The 18,269-nt window shown below is 34.8% G+C and overlaps 1 protein-coding gene and 1 long non-coding RNA gene across 7 annotated transcripts in view; one reads left to right on the forward strand and one right to left on the reverse strand.

Moving 5' to 3' along the window:
• LOC137496334 (uncharacterized) overlaps positions 1 to 18,269 on the forward strand; it is a 110,538-nt gene that overhangs the window by 89,751 nt on the left and 2,518 nt on the right. The window contains exon 6 of one of the 3 annotated variants that reach the window (XR_015497776.1): positions 12,387 to 12,549. This is a non-coding gene — a long non-coding RNA (uncharacterized LOC137496334). Of the gene's footprint in view, positions 1 to 604; positions 957 to 12,386; positions 12,550 to 18,269 lie in introns of those variants that run through there. The other 2 variants (XR_015497777.1, XR_015497780.1) reach the window with 2 other exon arrangements.
• skia (SKI proto-oncogene a) overlaps positions 1 to 18,269 on the reverse strand; it is a 120,546-nt gene that overhangs the window by 61,838 nt on the left and 40,439 nt on the right. Inside the window, exons 2-3 of one of the 4 annotated variants that reach the window (XR_015496807.1) lie at positions 13,692 to 16,845; positions 13,432 to 13,557 (exon numbers count right to left, since the gene is read on the reverse strand). Coding sequence is in view for 1 of the 3 variants with exons in the window: in XM_087262731.1 (XP_087118857.1) it covers positions 16,657 to 16,845 (189 nt within the window). In the remaining 2 variants the exon portion in view is untranslated. 4 annotated transcript variants of the gene reach the window in all.

The raw sequence follows: 18,269 nt of genomic DNA on the forward strand, positions 1-18,269 counted from the left end.
TCTGTGCCAGCTTGTTTTATCTGTGGTTTTGATATTTGAACGTGTTTAAATAAAAGGAAGACAGAGGAACATATGTAGTGCACTCTTCAAAGCTTAATGCTTGCATAAAAGAGTCTAAAAAGCAGTGAAACTAATGTCCTAATCTTTTGTATATAGGCTCCAAAAAGTTTTCGCATGTTCACACCAAGAATAATAACTATTATGTCAATGAATACAATTTTCGTTCAAAATAGGGTTGCACAATATTGAAAAATTCTAACATTGCGATAGTTTTTTATTATGCGAAATATTATGATATGAATACAATTTCATCATATGACTTCATTTCTGTATTTGGAAAGAATGTATAATGTTAGATCAATTGGGATGATTCTGCACTGGAAGTGCAAATCCATCAAATCTAATAAACAATCTATAAAATTTTGGGGGGCACATTTTCATTGTCTGTATTTGCTTGTGTTGAGAGTGTTTCATGCACATGTTTAGTCAGAGATTGATGAATTAATGTTTACTATTTGCATCTCCATAACATCTAATGAGAAATGTAAGGATATCAGCACTGCAACTAAAGCAAGGCTAGTCAACGCGTCCATCTTCCTTATAGCAACCTATGGCTGTGAGACATGGACGATCAAGGTTGACGCCTCCGAGTTGTGGTGCTGGAGAAGACTGTTGCGCATCCTGTGGACAGCAAGAATCACCAATAAAGAAGTCCTAGGGTGCATCAAGCCAAAGACCTGTGTAGCAATTCACTCGAGACGGCAGTCATGATCAGTGGGACTAGGAGGAAGAACTTGGTTCGATGCTGTCAAATCTGAAACCAACATGAGCAAACATGCGTAGCGATTAATAGAACTGTGTGGAGGGGAATGATCCATACAATGACTGAAAATCGACCTCAATTGAACGGATAATTGAAAACCAAATAAACAGTCTATGAACCTTTTGAGATTCCCAGACACATTTTCCTTGTGGTCTGTGCTACTTGCAGTGCGATTCTGTATTTGCATGTGTTGTGAGTGTTTTCATGCACATGTTTAATTAGAGATTGATGAATTAATGTTTACTATTTACATCTCCGTATAATCTAATAGTAAAGTAAGGATATAAGCACTGCAGCCCATGGACAGTGAGAATCGCCAATAAAGAAGTCCTAGGGTGCATTAAGCCAAAGACCTCGCTGGAAGCCAAGATTACCAAACAGAAGTTATCCTATTTTGGTCTTGTCATGCATAGCAATTCACTCGAGAAACCAGTCATGGTCAGTGGAAGTAGGAGAAAAGGCCGCCCAAGAACTCGTTGGCTTGATACTGTCAAATCTTATACCAATATGAGCATGGGCAAACTCAAAGAAGCAGTGATTAATAAAACTGTGTGTAGGGGAATGATCCATAGAATGATCGACCTCAATTGAATGAATAATTAAAACTTTAATAAACAGTCAACAAACCTTTTAAGGTTCCATGGCACGTTTTCATTGTGGTCTGTGCTACTTGTAGTGCATTTCTGCATTTGCATGTGTATTTTCACACATAACAATCTATAAATATAATCAAGAAAAAGACATAATTGAAATAAAGTGTTTAATCGTTTCCCGCGTATAACAGTATTCACGAATAATAACTGACTGATAAAAATAAAAATAATTTAATAAAATTAATCCAGCTGAGGTCACAAACGGTACAAATGCTTATACCTGAATGTTTTTTAAATCATTATAGACCATTTCAACGTGGTGATGTGACTGGCCCATGAACATTTCCTGCTTGTTGTCAAACTATTTCACATCTTTAACAAGAGGCGATTCAATCATAACTTGTTGTTATAACAGCTATCGTAACATTATTTATCAACATTGCATATCCTGCGATGTGACTATTGCAAATGATTATATTGCGATATCGATGCGGAAACAATATATTGTGCAGCCCTCAAAATTCATTTTAGTATTCACCACAACTATTACAATAGCTGAAACCCTACTATTGGAACCTTTCAAAACATGAACAATAAAAACATTGAAAGACAATCACAATCCATTCAAATCAAACAGCTCAAACATTTAAGGCTCCAGACCACAAAACTACAGCCTTTGCTTTGCTTTATTGTGCTAATCTGGATGCCGATAGTTATCATTAAAGTGATCTGCTGTAAACCATCCTTAATCCTTCAAGATTTATCACGAAATTCTATTATCCAGAGGCTCAATGCAAAAACGAACCAACACCAATTCGCATAATCACAACAAGAACACGTGACTGATGAAAATGCCACATCATTAATGTAGCCACAATCCCCCCCATTCATTCCGATTCAGAAGTGCTTCTCGCAGCGACACGATCCCAACTTTTCAATGAAAGAAATGCTTACTGCAATATAAACTTCCATTCACAATCGCGCATAAGGAAAGCATTTGGTTGGGGGGCGGGGGGAATAAAGAGGCTTTGCATAATTTTCCACATTGACTCAAGAGTGCGTTCCTTGGCTTGGCTGCGGCTTCCGCTTTTATATTCCCCCAGCCTGTGATGCAGTTTGTGCTCAGTAAAATCCTGAGTGAGAAACTAGCCGAAGAAGCCAGAGACGGAGAGAGAGAGAGAGAGAGAGAGAGGAGTAGGATGTACCAGTGTGAGTTGGCAAGAGGCAGGATTTTCCATTGACACTGCCCTCCCCAAGGTTCCCCTGTCTCCTTTACTGTGGGACGTTCTCAGAGCCTCGGTTTCTCCTTCCTCTGATGGGACAGTGGTGCGGGGAGAGGGCCGTGTTTCCTGCTGTTCTCATCGACTGGGTTTTGGCTCGCCGATGGACGAGTGTGTTTTCCACACCAGGAAAAGAGACGGGGGAAAGAAGCAGGAGAGGTGGGAGGTTGAAGAAAAGAAAATAATACAATAAAGCCCTAAATGGAAAGGACTTTGCTGTTTAGATGTCACCTTGAAAAAGTGTTTTTGGTCTATGTATAGCTCTGAAATGCTCCTTGTATAATATTGTTGCAAAATCTCTTGTTATTATTGTTGTTGTTGTTTTAGACAATTAGTACTGCACTGAAGGAAAGGGCAAATGTAAAATTCATTGTATTTTGTACAATGACAATAAAGATTCTGATTCTGATTAACCTTGACCAGCAGATCTTTAACATTTTCAGATTTAAACATGGATAAATTTAAATGTATAATCTGTTCTCATTTTGATCCAGAGTGAAGCGAACAGACTCTATAAAGGCTTTGGTACTTGTAGTTTTATAACTAAAGCTTACATACTACTCTCACCTGTCTTTTGTCATTGACACTTTGCGATTTAAAGCATTCAAATGTATGCATTTGCACCTGCAGGGCTGCATTCTAGCGAGCTAGTTGGACAGGATGTTTTGGTCTGTGTGGTGTGTGTTTTGGTAACACTTGAGTGTGCACAGGCTCATCCAGTTACCACAGAGCCTTTGTCTTCAGCACACAGACACAGACCATCATGTGGCTTTGTGAATATTTTCTGACTCAAACTGTTTTGTTGTTTGAAAACCTCCAAATAAAAGAGTGCTTGTGGTTTAACTAAAATAAATTAAAATGACTTTAAATCAAAGCAATTAAATGCAATACTGACATAAAAATATAGTTATTTTATAAAGTGGAGAAATTATAACAAGATAAAAATCAAGCAGAAATATGCAAAATAAAATGAAAATATAAATAAAAATAAAAGATATTTCTTTATTCAAAATAATAAAAAGCTAACTATAATAAATTTGTAAGTTTATGCACCAAATAACAAAATCTAAAAAAAAATCTAGTTATTTTTATACAAAAATGTAAAATAATAAACTGACAAAATCACAAAACTGAAATCACCAAAAAATTTTACATAAATAAAATTAGGATAAAATTAATAAAAGTTTAAATAAAATATAAAAATAAAAGCTTTCATTTTATTTAAAAATAATAAAAGACTAACAAGAATAATGCTTTTTTTATGCACTAAAACGACAATCTAAAACTGAAAAAGATTTTTTATATAATAAAATCACAAAATAAAAATCACAAAAACAAACTGAAATCAAGACAAAAATGTAAAAAATAAAATATATAAATAAAAAACAAAATAAAAATTCTTTTAAAGTGTGCAAAATAAAATATAAAAAAAGGCTTTTATTTTAATTCAAAGTAATAAAACAAACTAACTAAAATAAACGTTTAAGATTATACACTAAAATGACCAAATCTAAAATTGAAATGAAAGTAAATTAATTAAAACAAATTTGATAACTGAAAACTAAAAGCTCATATAAAATAGGAACAAATGCTAACAAAAATAAATACATCAATTAGCAAATCTAAAGTACAAAAAAAAGTGAAAACCCTGTTCAAGTAAAACCTGATTTTCAATGTAAATCATTCAATTAAAAAGCAGAAACCAATTTCCCTGATAATTAGTCCCCTATGTTGACATAAAGTGAGCATACCGAACAAACATCATCATTTACAACATGATCGGATTTGAAAGCCAGATGTGAGCGATGCACGGTGTGAACAAAAGCCTGCAGTCTGACTGACCCAACAAAAGCAAACAGATGAGCAGTGGCCTACATGAACACCGCCTGCGCCCTCATGCCACACTCCTCCATCTCTCCTGCCAGACGCTCAGCCAACAGCAGTCGGGCAGCTGGGAGCGTTTTAGACCAACATTTGCACCAGGTTTCAACCATAAACAATGAGCTCATTCTTTCGCATCTGCTCCCAGAGACGCCTGCACTCACGCTGGAGCTCGCAGTTTTTAAGGCCAGACATTACAATAACATTTTGTTTAACATTGGATCTGTCAGTTTTTAGATTTTAGGTCTTTTGGCTTTTAATGAAGTGCCTTTTTATCAGTCGAATGTAAAGTAAACGTACAAAATACACATAAAAAAAAACTACTTTTGTTGCATGTTTAAACTACTTATTTAAAATGAGTTGAAAAAACAACACAACTCTTGTGCTTTTGGGGTGGGGGGCAACTTAACTGTTTTTTGTTCCATCCACTTACATTTGAAAAAATGATTAAGTTAACTTAATCAGTTTGTGTTGGGATAACATTGTGTTGAACCCAATTTTTACAGTGCACTTTTAAGTGTTTCTTTAGTCGCACTTCATCAAGGAAAGGCAATTTTATTTATTTAGCACATTTCATACACAATGGTAATTCGAAGTGCTTTACATAAACAAGAATAAAGGAAACAAGAAAATAAAACAAATAAAATAATTAAAAATGATTAAAAACAGATTAGAATGTGTTAAACAGGTTTTAAAGGAATGAAAAAGAAAAGAAAAACATGAGAGTGATCTGTCATTCATAGCACAGTGCTCATTCAGTAAAGGCACAGCTAAACAGATGTGTTTTCAGCCTTGATTTGAATGTGCCTAATGTTGGAGCACATCTGATCATTTCTGAAAGCTGATTCCAGCAGCAGGGGGTGTGCAGTAGCTGAAGGCTGATTCACCCTGCATTGAATGAACTCTTGGAATTTCTCATTTATTTGATCCTAAAGGTCTGAGTGATCTGTTAGGTTTGTACTCAGTGAGCATATCAGAAATGTATTGAGTTCCTAGGCCATTTGGTGATTCATAGTAATACTTTAAAATCCATTCTGAATGTAACTGGGGGCCAGTGTAAAGATTTGAGGATAGGTGTGATGTGATCTGATTTCCTGATTCTGGTAAGAATCCTGGCAGCAGCGTTCTGGATGAGTTGCAACTGCCTGACTGTCTTTTTGGGAAGGTCAATGAGGAGTCCATTACAGTAATCCACCCTGCTGCTGATAAAAGCGTGACCAAGGCCTCAACGGAAACAAAGCATTGAATTCATGCAATGTTTATCAGTTTGTATCCGTTTTTGATTACTCTAAGATTTCAATTACAGTAAAGAAAATTTTCTCTAAATGATTTTTTGGTTTTGTCTCCACTGAGCTAAAAATCTCCACTTTATCAGCGCTTACATACAGAAAAAGTCATTATTATTATTATTTTTTTTTTTTTTACATAATTTGCCTGATTACAATATTTAGGTCTAAAATATTGCGAAAAGGCTTTTATTCTGGCTGTATTTTCAGGACTATTAACTGATTCGCACTTATACACAGCACCTTATAACAATATACAATGCAATACCTTCTCATACGCATTTGTACACAGCACCATATAACAAATCTGTACATACAATTCAACATGCAAAGTTTTTGTGTAACTGCATCTCTGTTTAATGTTTGTCATATTTTCTTATATTATTTTTCGTGTTGTCACTTGTCACTTTATGTATACTGGAAGCTTCTGTAGCCAAAACAAATTCCTTGTGTGTAAAGCCCACTTAGCAATAAAACCGATTCTGCTAAAAAAGGTACACATACTTTGACTCTAAAGGCCCCCTGTATTCTTCAAACTAAGATCTTTTTTGTACTTTCTTTAAGGGTAAATTTAAGTTTGAAAAGGCCGAGTGGCGGTGTACTGTTTCCAAAACTTCCGACACCCCCTCCACCCCCCAGAAGCAGTAGGCGAGGTTTAAATGTGTCGTGCAGTTTGCGTACTGCTAAACACAACAACGATGATGACTGAGAGATAAGAACAGTTTCATAAACATCTAGCAAACAGCCTTTTCAGCACCACCGCAGCATGTGACATTGCTCTATATTTGCCGTGGACAGACACCAAATGATACAATGTTTAGAACTTCATCAGAAGTGGCACGCTGCGGTTATGCTTCTAAGTCTTTCTGCGAGTTATAGTGCAGGTGTGAATACATCTGACTGTACCAGCACTGCTACTCGACCCTGCAGAGTATTTATGTTGCTAATTTGTTGAGTTGGATGTTTTACTCCTGTCTGCCTATGAACTGCAGGAATACAAAGCACATCAAGGAAGGTGGAGCTCCACGACATTCCGATTTTGTTTGACCTTCTATTGTGCTGTGAAATGTAAATATAATCTCATTCGCATATGTAAAAATGTTTGCCATTTTTAATGAAATCAATCAGCTGAGGATGTATAGTGATAAGTAGTTCATTTCTTTTACTCTTTGTAACATCATTTTGTTCCACATTTCTTTCACACTTTGTCCTGTTTTTATTTTAACGTTCATTCACTTATAACTTTCTTCTGAGGGGAAAAAAACTGGCCTGGGATCAGCAGAAAAGGGGAAACATACATCAACACCCAATATGGCAGCGAGAGCAACATCAAGACATTTTGTCTGAGTCGTTTCCTGTTTAAAGTAGGATGTGAAAGGATAAGAGCCTGTAAAGCTTTCCTGATGGCTTCTTCACTCTTTAACAGGGACGCTTCTTGCCTTTTTATTTAACTTTTTTTTTTTTATACAAGTTTTCTGTTGGTAAATAGCATTTCAATTTAATGGGACCTCAGTTCAAACTGATGTTTGGTCACTGTGTTTCTTTGATGCTGTGAAAAGTCACATGGAGAGGAGAAACAGCTTACAGATTGGATAAAGACCTGATCCATACTAGCAGTTTACCATTAAATAAAACTTTTTTTTTCTCTGCAATAACTTAAAATGCATATTACACATATTCAGTATACACTCACCGGCCACTTTATTTGGTACACCTGTCCAACTGCTCGATTATGCAAATTTCGAATCAGCCAATCACATCGCTGCAACTCAAGGCATTTAGGCATGTAGACATGGTCAAGACGATCTGCTGCCATTCAAACTGAGCATCAGAATGGGGAAGAAAGATGATTTAAGTGACTTTGAATGTGGCATGGTTGTTGGTGCCAGACGGGCTGGTTTGAGTATTTCAGAAACTGCTGATCTACTAGGATTTTCACGCACAACCATCTCTAGGGTTTACAGAGAATGGTCTGAAAAAGAGAGAATATCCAGTGAGCGGCGGTTCTGTGGGCACAAATGCCTTGTTGATGCAATGACAATGAGTTCACTTTACTCAAATGTGGTGGAACAGAAGTTTTGTATCATGGATGTGCAGCTGACAAATCTGCAGCAACTGTCATGCCAATATCGACCAAAACCCGGTACTAGTAAGGTGTACCTAATAAAGTGGCCGGTGAGTAGATATCTTTATTATATTTCTTATATCTGATTTCCAAGTTGAGTGATCAAAAATGATCAACTATATGTATGTTAAACTTGTTTAAAATTATATATGAAAATTATAATACTGTAAACTAACTATAATAATAATAGTCTTAAAATGACATATTTATCATATTTTTGTATTATTGCAAGTGTCTTATCAAGGAATGAGATTAACCGAAGGGACAAATTGATTGGTTGATTTGTAACAATGATGTATTTGTAATATTTAATACTCAATGAATGCAGTACTTAATAAATGTGCATTTGGCTGCGTGTATGTGTGTGTGTGTGTGTGTGTGTGTGTGTCCTGATGCCAGGGGAAGTGCAGGGGTCACCGTGTGTTGTGACTGCTGAGGAGGAGGACAAGAGAGTGTGTGTGTGTGTGTGTGTGTGTGTGTGTGTGTGTGTGTGGTGGGGGGGCTCTGCTCTCTCTCTGACTGTAGTGTGAGGACAGACAGATGAGCAGGTGGCGCTTAGGTGGGGGTGAGTGCAGGCTGTGGGGGATTGTGGGTAATGCCAGACTTTTCTGCCCTTTACGCTCCACATGCCTTCATACTGCACATGCCTCAAACAAGCGCACCAGTTACTGTGTGTCTCCTACAGCACGTGTACTGTACATCATGTGTTTTTATCAAGCTCAAAAACTTGCCAAAGGGGTTGTGATATGAGAAATCTAATTTGCCTTCATCCTTTGATTTATTTCAATGAAAACCTCCAGCAAGTGTCAATGCTCAAAACGCCCTCCTCCTTACAAATAAAGCTTAATAAAGCATTGTATTGCAATACAATATGGAATAGCTAGCAGGTTTTGATGTTGTTTCTTATTTAATTGTATCAGCCAATTAAAACATTGGATTTGTAGATTGCTTTCAAGGACCCAGCCCTTAAAATAGGGCCTTTTTACGAAATAATGGAAAAGAAGTTTTTATTAATTAATTAATTTCTTTACTTTAGCAACATTATAAGTGAACCTAAAAGTGAACATAAATTCTGGTTTTAATATTGTAAATATTAGTTCTTCAAATATGTTTTGCCTTTTAATTGCTGTTAATATTTATTTACGAGCATTTATTTTTAATTATTATTGGCATTATTGTATTCTTTATTTCTATTTTTAAAAATCAGTTTTAGTTGCCATATTAGTTTCTACTTACATTTTGTATTTTACTTTTAATTAAATAAATATTTTTTTCTTCAGTTAATTGCCAGGCCAACACCTTTTCCACATTTCTTTTTATTATTTATTACTATTCTGAATAAGGAATTTGTTTTATATTTAAAATGTTCACATTAATAGTTTTTAGCTAAGAAATGTGTACTTTTTATTTTATTTACATTTGATTTAATTTTAATATATTTATAGTATTAGCAATTTTGGTTCTTCAATATAAAATATATATTTTAATATAATGTATACTTCAAAATTAAAATCGTTTATTTCATTTTCTTTCTTTTTTTTTTTTTTACATATTTATTAGTCTATTCAATATTGGTTTCTTATTAATCCATTAACTGAGGGAGAGAATTTGGAGTCACTACCTCTTCATCAACCTATTTTTTATATCTAAAATGCGCATAAAAAATGGGTTGATGGAAACGCCAAGATGAGCATAAATTTTGAAAATGCGCATAAACTACGATGGAAACACTTTTACCGAACAAATTCCAGTATGTGCATTAAAATGATTATTGTTATAAGAAATCATGTGATGATAAAAATATGTGTAAATGGACAAACATGCAGGCTGAGCACATTGTAAAACATCTGAAATGTTGGTTTGGTCTTTCTAAAACGCCCTAACCATTTCAGTATTAGTGTTATTATATTATTAATTACCTCCAGAACTGTCAAAAGCATCTGTGCTTTGCGTCTCATACCTTCAAACGGCACCACGCGTTCATTGCGTGACAACATCATCTTCTGACGCCCAAGACATCTATTAAATTAGGAAAAGATTGATGCACCTTCTCCCATTGCAGCAAATTCCATTTTTACAGTGAATATTTGGCACCAGTTAATCAGGATTTTGTCCGCTTTGACTAGTTGGAAACGCTGCTTTATTCGCACGTCTTTTTTGCAATATTACAGTTTTGCGCTTAACACTTTAAGCTTGATGCAATACAACATTATACAATAGCGAGTGAGCGTTGATGCTGTTGCTTACATTAGTTACGTTAACCAATCAAAACACTGGCTATTTACAAGGCTTAAATGACCTACCACTTAAAATCAGGCTTTTTCACAAAAATATGCTAAATAATAGCTTTCAACATTGTTTGTTTGTTTTAAGGGGACCTAAAGGAACAAGTTTTTGTTATTTATTAAATGTTTGTACAGTTTAAACTGCAATAAGCCATGCTCAAATGAGATGAAAACAGCTCAGCTGGTGTACGAGCGATCAGATGTGTTTAGCAGCCAGCAGGGCCAGTGTGACTAAATGGTTGTGTGTATGTGTACATTCATGTATGTGTGTATGCATGCATGCATGACAAAACAGCTCTTGACAACACAGTGGTTCTCTGTGGAGTCCCTGAATAAACACTGAGCAATCAGGTCTAATTCTCTCATTGGACTCGTGCTCACAACAGCCACTGCGCACTTCAGACTCACTCCACAACAGCTCACTTCACGCAGGCTGTTTAGTCAGGGAACTGCGGCACAGTGCTTGCAAAAGTTAACCAGGATCTGTTAGAAACTGCAATGCTTTTAAAACTAAGCCTAAAGCCCTAACATTGTCTTCAAGGGCTGATGTGAGTATGTTTGTATGTGGGTTTATAAAATGTCCCTAGAAGTTTCAAAATGTCATCAAATTATAATTATTTCTTAAAAGAAAAATGACTCCTTATTTTACAAAATACATTAGGAATGTTAAAAATGTATATATTTTCATATATATATATATATATATATATATATATATATATATATATATATATATATATATATATATATATATATATATATATATATACACATATAATAATATTATCATTATTATTATTATTTATTTATTGTATTTATTTATTTTTTTGTTAGATACAATTAAAAAAAAAAAGATGTATATATTCACCTGATTCTTCGCCGACGAGCGGGCGCAAACTTTTTTTTGGCTCGAAACTTCCGGTCTCATTCACTTCCATTCATTTTTACACATTAAAAACAGCTCGTTTTGCTGTTTGATGTTGCAAACTGATACTTTCCTTATTATATTATGCTACTTGGTCTATATAGTCATGCAAACATTTGTTTGTAGAGCAAGTATTTTGACCGTTTTTTGCTGTTTATTATTCCTAGTCAATTTTCCCATAGGCGACTGAATTGCAAGTTCTAAAACAATCGCGAAAACAGGCGCATTTCCGCATTTTAGAATAAGGTCAATAGACTTTGGTTAGGTCAGATAGGCAAGTCATTTGATAACAGCGTTTTGCTCAGTAGCTAATTTTTTTATATATATATAATTATTCTTTAATAATATTATTATTCTTTAATAAAAAAATCAATATTATTATTATTTAATACTGATTTCATTCCAACCAAAAGTAAATAAAATAAGACTTTATCCAAAAGAAAAAAAGACTGTGAAAATGTAAAAGAAAAATCCTTTTTCAATTAAACATCACTTGAAAAATATTTGACAAAATATTGAAAAAAAGTCAAATAATTTAAAAGAATTAATCATTTTGCCTTCAACTGTACACTGTAAAAAATCAAATGCAGGGTCCTGCACAATTCATTTATGTTGTCCCAACACAAATTGATTAAGTAAACAAATTTAAGTGGATTGAACATAAAACAATTAGGCTGTCCCAAAAAAATCTCAATCATTTTGTGTTTTGAGTTCATTTTAAATAAGTAATTTAAACAAGAAAAAAAAAGTTTTGAGTGTGTGTGTGTGTGTGTGTGTGTGTGTGTATCAGCAATATAAGCTTCACACCTAATCTCCTGTGTATAGTCCATCAAACTAGAGCGTTTCTAACAATGTAAAATTGTCTCTTCTCTGTTCCGTCAGATTTTCTCTGTGCAAGCAAGGTCAGTAAGAAAAAGGGCACGGACTAAAGCCAGCATTACCTCTCTCCTAGTCTCTCTCTCTGTGAAAAAGTCAGTAGTTTGATCAGTCTCTCCAGAAGGCTTTAGGCTCAGACTACAGATGCTCCATCTCCTCCTTCTCTGCAGAGTAACTGCGGGCTCTTAAAATGACAGGCTCACTTTCTCTGTGCCCAGTTATGGCTGCTGCTCACCACAAACACAGAGAATCATTCTTCTTGCCCTCCTCTTCTGCGCGTTTTCCCCCTTTCCTCTCTATCTCTCTACACAGAATCACTGGCTGGAGAGGAAATTAGAAAAACTGAGGCTCTTTCAGGTGACGCTATCACAGAAGCCAAATGCCTTGTAAAGTTCGGCTATAAAGATGGAATCAGAGCAGCATGGCTGACTTTATGAGAAAAAAAAAAAGACTTTATTCTCTCCTAAAAAAAAAGGTTTGCTGTTTCAGTGTTTGAACACTTTATCTGATACCAAATTAACATGCTAAGAAAAATAGCTGTAGCAAACTCAATTGTAAATGGTGTAAACCAGGGGTGCCCAAAACTAAACATGATTGAGGCTAGTGGGCTGAAGGTAAATATAGTTGCCAGGGGTAAATTCCTTATTTATTTAATAATATGCACATTTTATAATGAACGTGTTACAGTAAAAACTAAATAAATATAATTTATAACAGAATTACATTAGTTTTTGCATTGACTTTCTCGCCGATGTATTTTTCATATCATTCATCTGTTGAATGACAGTATTTATATTTTTTAAAAATCAGATTCATTTGCAAGATTTAATTATTTTATTTCAGTATGCTTTTTTGTACCTCAGCAATAAAACTAACACATTAAAGAATGAAAGGGACCTCGTACGAACAAAAAATGTCGAATTAGAAATGACGATCTTTGTGTTAAAGGCATTCGCTTCATTCCTCTCCATCATTCTCACTATCCTGTAAAATGGGATGGTGAACCAAATCAAAACTTACAATGGGCCAACTTTGGCCCGCGGGCCCATCTTTGGGCATCTCTGGTGTAAACAACGTTTCAACTACTTTTGATATATTTTTTTAATGTTTTATTTAATTGAATATTTATGTACAATAATAAACTTTGTTAATATTTTAGATTTTTTTGTTTGTTGACTTTTGATAGGCTTTTGAAAAGGAAATTATTTTCATATTTGCAGTTATTTTACTTTTAGATGTTTTTAAAACATTAATGTGATCATTATTAGTCATTATCGTCATCATTTTTACAAGTGTTATTATTATTATTATTAATAATAATAATAATAATAATAATAAATGTTATTATTATCATATATTTTTGTTTAATTTATTTTTATTTTCAGTTTTGGTATAAGTTTCTATATGATAATTGGATTTTACTTTGAGACTTGGATAGAGCAAAACTTCCCAATCCTAAAAGTGTAAAAAAAAAAATGAAATACTAATACTTCTTTGTATTTTTAATACCAGTTTTTTGTTTTGTTTTATTATCTAGTTTATTTTATTGTAAAGCACTTTGGATCAACTACGGTTGTGTAAAATTGTGCTCTATGAATAAAGTTTGCCTTGCCTTGCCTAATAAAATTATCCCTGATAAAAAAATATTCCTAATCAAATAAAATTGTTCATAATTGCCTGGGTGCATCAATTATTTCTTATTTCGACCAATAAGGAGAAGAGTTTTGAGTTACTTTTTGGTAAATCTATTTTGTAGCACATCAGATTGTGCACTTCACTTTTGTTCTTTTCCTTTTATAATCCATTTTACCTCACTTTACAGAGAGTAAGTATAAAATAGAAAGAAAAAGACAAACAAAAACTGATCTAGACTTAACCCCAAATCTCCCATAAGTACCACCACCGAAGCCATCACAATCATGTCTGAACAAATGAAGAAGCTTCAACAAGACATAACAGATTAGCAAATCAGCAAAAGTCAAAGCACTTCCGCTAAGCATAGAATGCCGTCAATGATGTGAGCGTAGCTGTGAAGAGCGTCATCAGCGACGGGTCGCTCTCTCTCTGCGCACCAGACGCCAGCATGAGCGCGTCAGCATTAGTCCTTCCTGTCCTCCGCTCTGATCCACCTGCTCTGTATGCACACACTCGCGTCTCGCTCTTTCAGGCTTTTCTCCTGCATGCGCGCTGAGTGAAAAGTGGAGCCTCGTGCCAGCCAGGAGAGGAAGCCATTAAACTTTAATGAGAGCTGAGAGATACAGAAACCCACAAGGGTGTGCCTGCCTCCTTCACACACACACACACTCACACGAGCACCGCAAACTACCGTCAGCTCTTTTTATTTCTTGACGTTCCTCACATCACCATCAGAAGAGAAGTCAAATCCGCTGTACACTTGCTGAATGATGATGAAGAAGGATGGAGGGAAGGTGGTCGTAGTTATAATTCCATCACACTGTGTAAATGCACATATTGAAGTATCACACCCGGAAGCAGTGATGGAAAGTTGGAAATGGCAGATTTCGGGGAAAATAATGCAATAAAGTCGCATGAAGACTATTTTTATATGTATACAGTTGTGTCTTATACACAATATTTGTTCTGTGCTCTGCATTCTTTAGAAAAAATTTCACTCAAAATCTTTAATCAAATACTATAACCTTCCCTCCCCCCTCAAAAACGACTTTTCTTCACTTCTGGTCACATGGAATACCTTTAGGGCGGGGCTTTCAGTCATTTAGGGCGGGGCTATCTGTATGTGTCTCCTTTTTGATCTGCCTTCGCGGGAGGCAGTTATTTAAATCTAATATGATACGATTCTGTCTGTAAAATTTAGCTTCTTGTTCTCGTCATCTTCGGGCAACTGAAAACATTATACAGCAGAAGGTGCTGACGGCTATTTCAGTATAAGGTTAATCCTCCACAACTAAGAACAAACATTCAAATCATCCTCCATTTTTTTTTAGTAACATCAATCCTTCAACGATCTTATTGGTTTCCAAATGACAAAATCCTCCACCGGCCTACATTTGTTGTTCTCGTTTCAAAAGTTGGATGTACATCACAATAAGGTAGAAAGGATAATCTTAGCATCCATTTCGAACCGACTTTAAAACAAAACACTGCAGGGTACAATAGAAGAGATATGAATATGAATTACCTTCCCATTTGATTCATTAAACAAAGTATGCTGTATGTAAGTGATGCTAAAGTGGAGATTAATGGCTCGGTATTGAAACACAAATTTATGACTTGCGACAAAAGAAACACTTTCAAGTGCATTTTTGTGTGTTTTCCATCCGTTAGACTGAATGAACAAACCAAAAAGCCCAATCTCTCTGTTTTTGCATGTAGTGTCTCATTATAAAGTGTTTTGACTTTTGTGAAAATTAGTTTGAACAACTTGATGAAAATCTAAACCAAATTTGGGAGGTTGGGGGTGAACTTTAGAAAGATCTGCTTCACGATAGAATATAAACCTTGGTAGTGAAACCTATGCTGATAAAAATGTATGACATGCAACATAAGAAACACTTTAAAGTGCATTTTTAAAAATGTTTTTCTTCCATTAAACTGAATAAACAAACCAAAAAGTCCAAACGCTCCACAATGACAAGTGCATCGTGTTTTTGCGTGTAGTGTCTGATCTTGAAGGGGTTTTGACTTTAGTGAAAATGTGTTTGAACAGCTTGATGGAAATCTAAACCAAATTTAGGAGGTTGGGGTGAACTTTAGAAAGATTTGCTTCACGATAAAATGGAAACCTCTGTATTGAAATCTACTGACACAAATTTATGACGTGCGACAAAAGAAACACTTTAAAGTGCATTTTTTTAAGTTTTCCATCCATTAGACCGAATAAACAAACCTAAAACTCTCTGTTTTTGCATGTAATGTCTCATCTTGAAGGGGTTTTGACTTTGGTGAAAACGAGTTTGAACGACTTAATGGAAATCTAAACCAAATTTTGGAGATTGGGGGTGAACTTTGAAAAGATTTGCTTCATGATAGGCTTCATGACCCGGCGTATGGGATGTAAGTTGTATGGCTCTTCATGGCCTACATGATGATGATGATGATGATGAACGTGATTTAGCCCCACACATTAAGCCCGGAGACTTTCAAGGGGAAATAGATTTGCTGAAGGAAGAGTGGCCTTATCAGATGTCCACTTAGTAGTGCGATCACTCCCCCATCTCTGCCTCTCCCTCTCTCTTTCCTTCTTTCATGTTTTAGCCCTGCATTTTTAGTTTAAAAATTTTATTTCTAAAAGCAAGAAAGCTGCTGTGTGATTCTGTTAACCCAAAGATACTCACTTCCTTTTCAGTTCTACATATTTACAAGTTTACCAATGCAAAGATGTACAGCAACATGACAAGGAAGAATAGCAGTGGTAGCAGAGCATTCATTTAAAACATACTTTCCTAAAGTGACTCTATCAGTTTGGATGTACTTTCTTTACAAGAAATGTTTCTGATTTGGTTTTCTCCCCACAAAGCATTCAGAAACCAAAACCAGAGAGAGGTGCGCTGCTAGCTGCTCTTTCTGCTCAGGCCATCAGAGTCGGGTGGTAAACCAGCATTCAGTGCGGTGTGTGTCTCGAAGCCACTTTCACTACGCTTTCTGACTGTGTGTGTGTATGTGTGTGTGTTTGTGTGTTCATGCACTGCAAAAGAACGCTACCGCAAAACCATTTTACCCAGATCCTCCCCTGCTTCGGTCTAACACACATCCTCATGCATCTCATCCTCATGCAAAGTGTGACACTTACCTAGAAATGGCAGAAAACAGGTCCGGAAACATAAAAAAGAAAGAAAAAAGAGACAAATTTAGTTTATTTACTTTTTTATTGCACAGACCTTCAAATAAAAGTTATAAAATATTACCTAAAATATATTTTTATAATTACAATATTATTATTATAATACACTTAATTATTATTTCAAGTGTAAATATTTGTATTATAGTAAAATGACTATATTTATATTTAGAATAATAATAATAATTACTATTTACAAATACAATTCTTGTGTAGTGTAACCAGCTTGAAAGATTAGTGTAAAATTCATATATTTACGACAAGAATTAAAAAATATATAAAGTTAGTTAGCTACTTAATTCAACACAGCATACACACACAAAAACAACTGCAAAACACATACAACACTTATTCTCTGCATGTTTTATGGAGAGAAAAAAACAGCATCTCTGAAGTTGAAGGGAAGGAAGGCAGCCTGAAGCTGACTCTGTTAAGCACGTACATTTTAGTTCGCAATAAAAAAGGAAAACAAATTCCACCCACGCAAAACCACAGGGCTGCGCAGCGCCACATAGACACACGCAAAACACACAGACCTCTGCACATCTTTCTGCACCTATTTGCAGATCTCGCTGCATCTTTCTGTCTGTTTTCTACAAGCTCTTTGAGTGGTGGAGGGCAGTGTGTCGAGCTCATTACAGGCAGTTAAAGCGGAGCGAAATTCAGCCCATAAAACCTGCCGTCTGTTCCCCAGAACACCACCAATTACACACACGTTTATTCACACAAAGACTCACAGCTTGTCTCTCAGAGATTTTTTTTTTCTGAAAGACATCTTTTATTAGTTTTTTAATTAGGTCTCAATATCGGTAGGTCCACAGAATCACTATACAAGGCTAAGCTAGTTATTTTAAAATAAAATCCTTTATTATTAGGATTATCACACAGAATTTATTTTTGAAAATCATGTGAAAATCATAGATAATATTTTTAAAAATGCATCTCACTGTTTTTACTGTATAAATTCTGTATGTTTCCTAAAAAATATACCTAAACTAATGACTCTCTCGTCTTAATAAATACATTAAATAATAATAATAATAATAATAAACAAATAAACAGATAAAAAATTAAAATAATTAATTAAATAAATGAAGATATTAATAAATAAATAAACATAATTGTAAAAAACTTAATTGGTCAAAACATGACATCTAGTAGACAATATACTTTTTATATACTGAATTTTTTTATATTTTATTTAATTAAATTATAGTAATCACATTTATATTTATCTTAATTGTTCTTAATAACAAATATATTATTAACAAAATCTATTTCATTTTATGACCAAATTCTGAAGCGGTTGCTGCTGAGATGATTTGATCACATATAAATCCCACAGCCTTCCCCAATTTACCTCAGAAAAACCACCA

Source organism: Danio rerio, chromosome 8 (assembly GCF_052040795.2).
Source record: "Danio rerio strain M-AB ecotype USA chromosome 8, GRCz13ab, whole genome shotgun sequence".
Classification (NCBI taxonomy): Eukaryota; Metazoa; Chordata; class Actinopteri; order Cypriniformes; family Danionidae; genus Danio; species Danio rerio.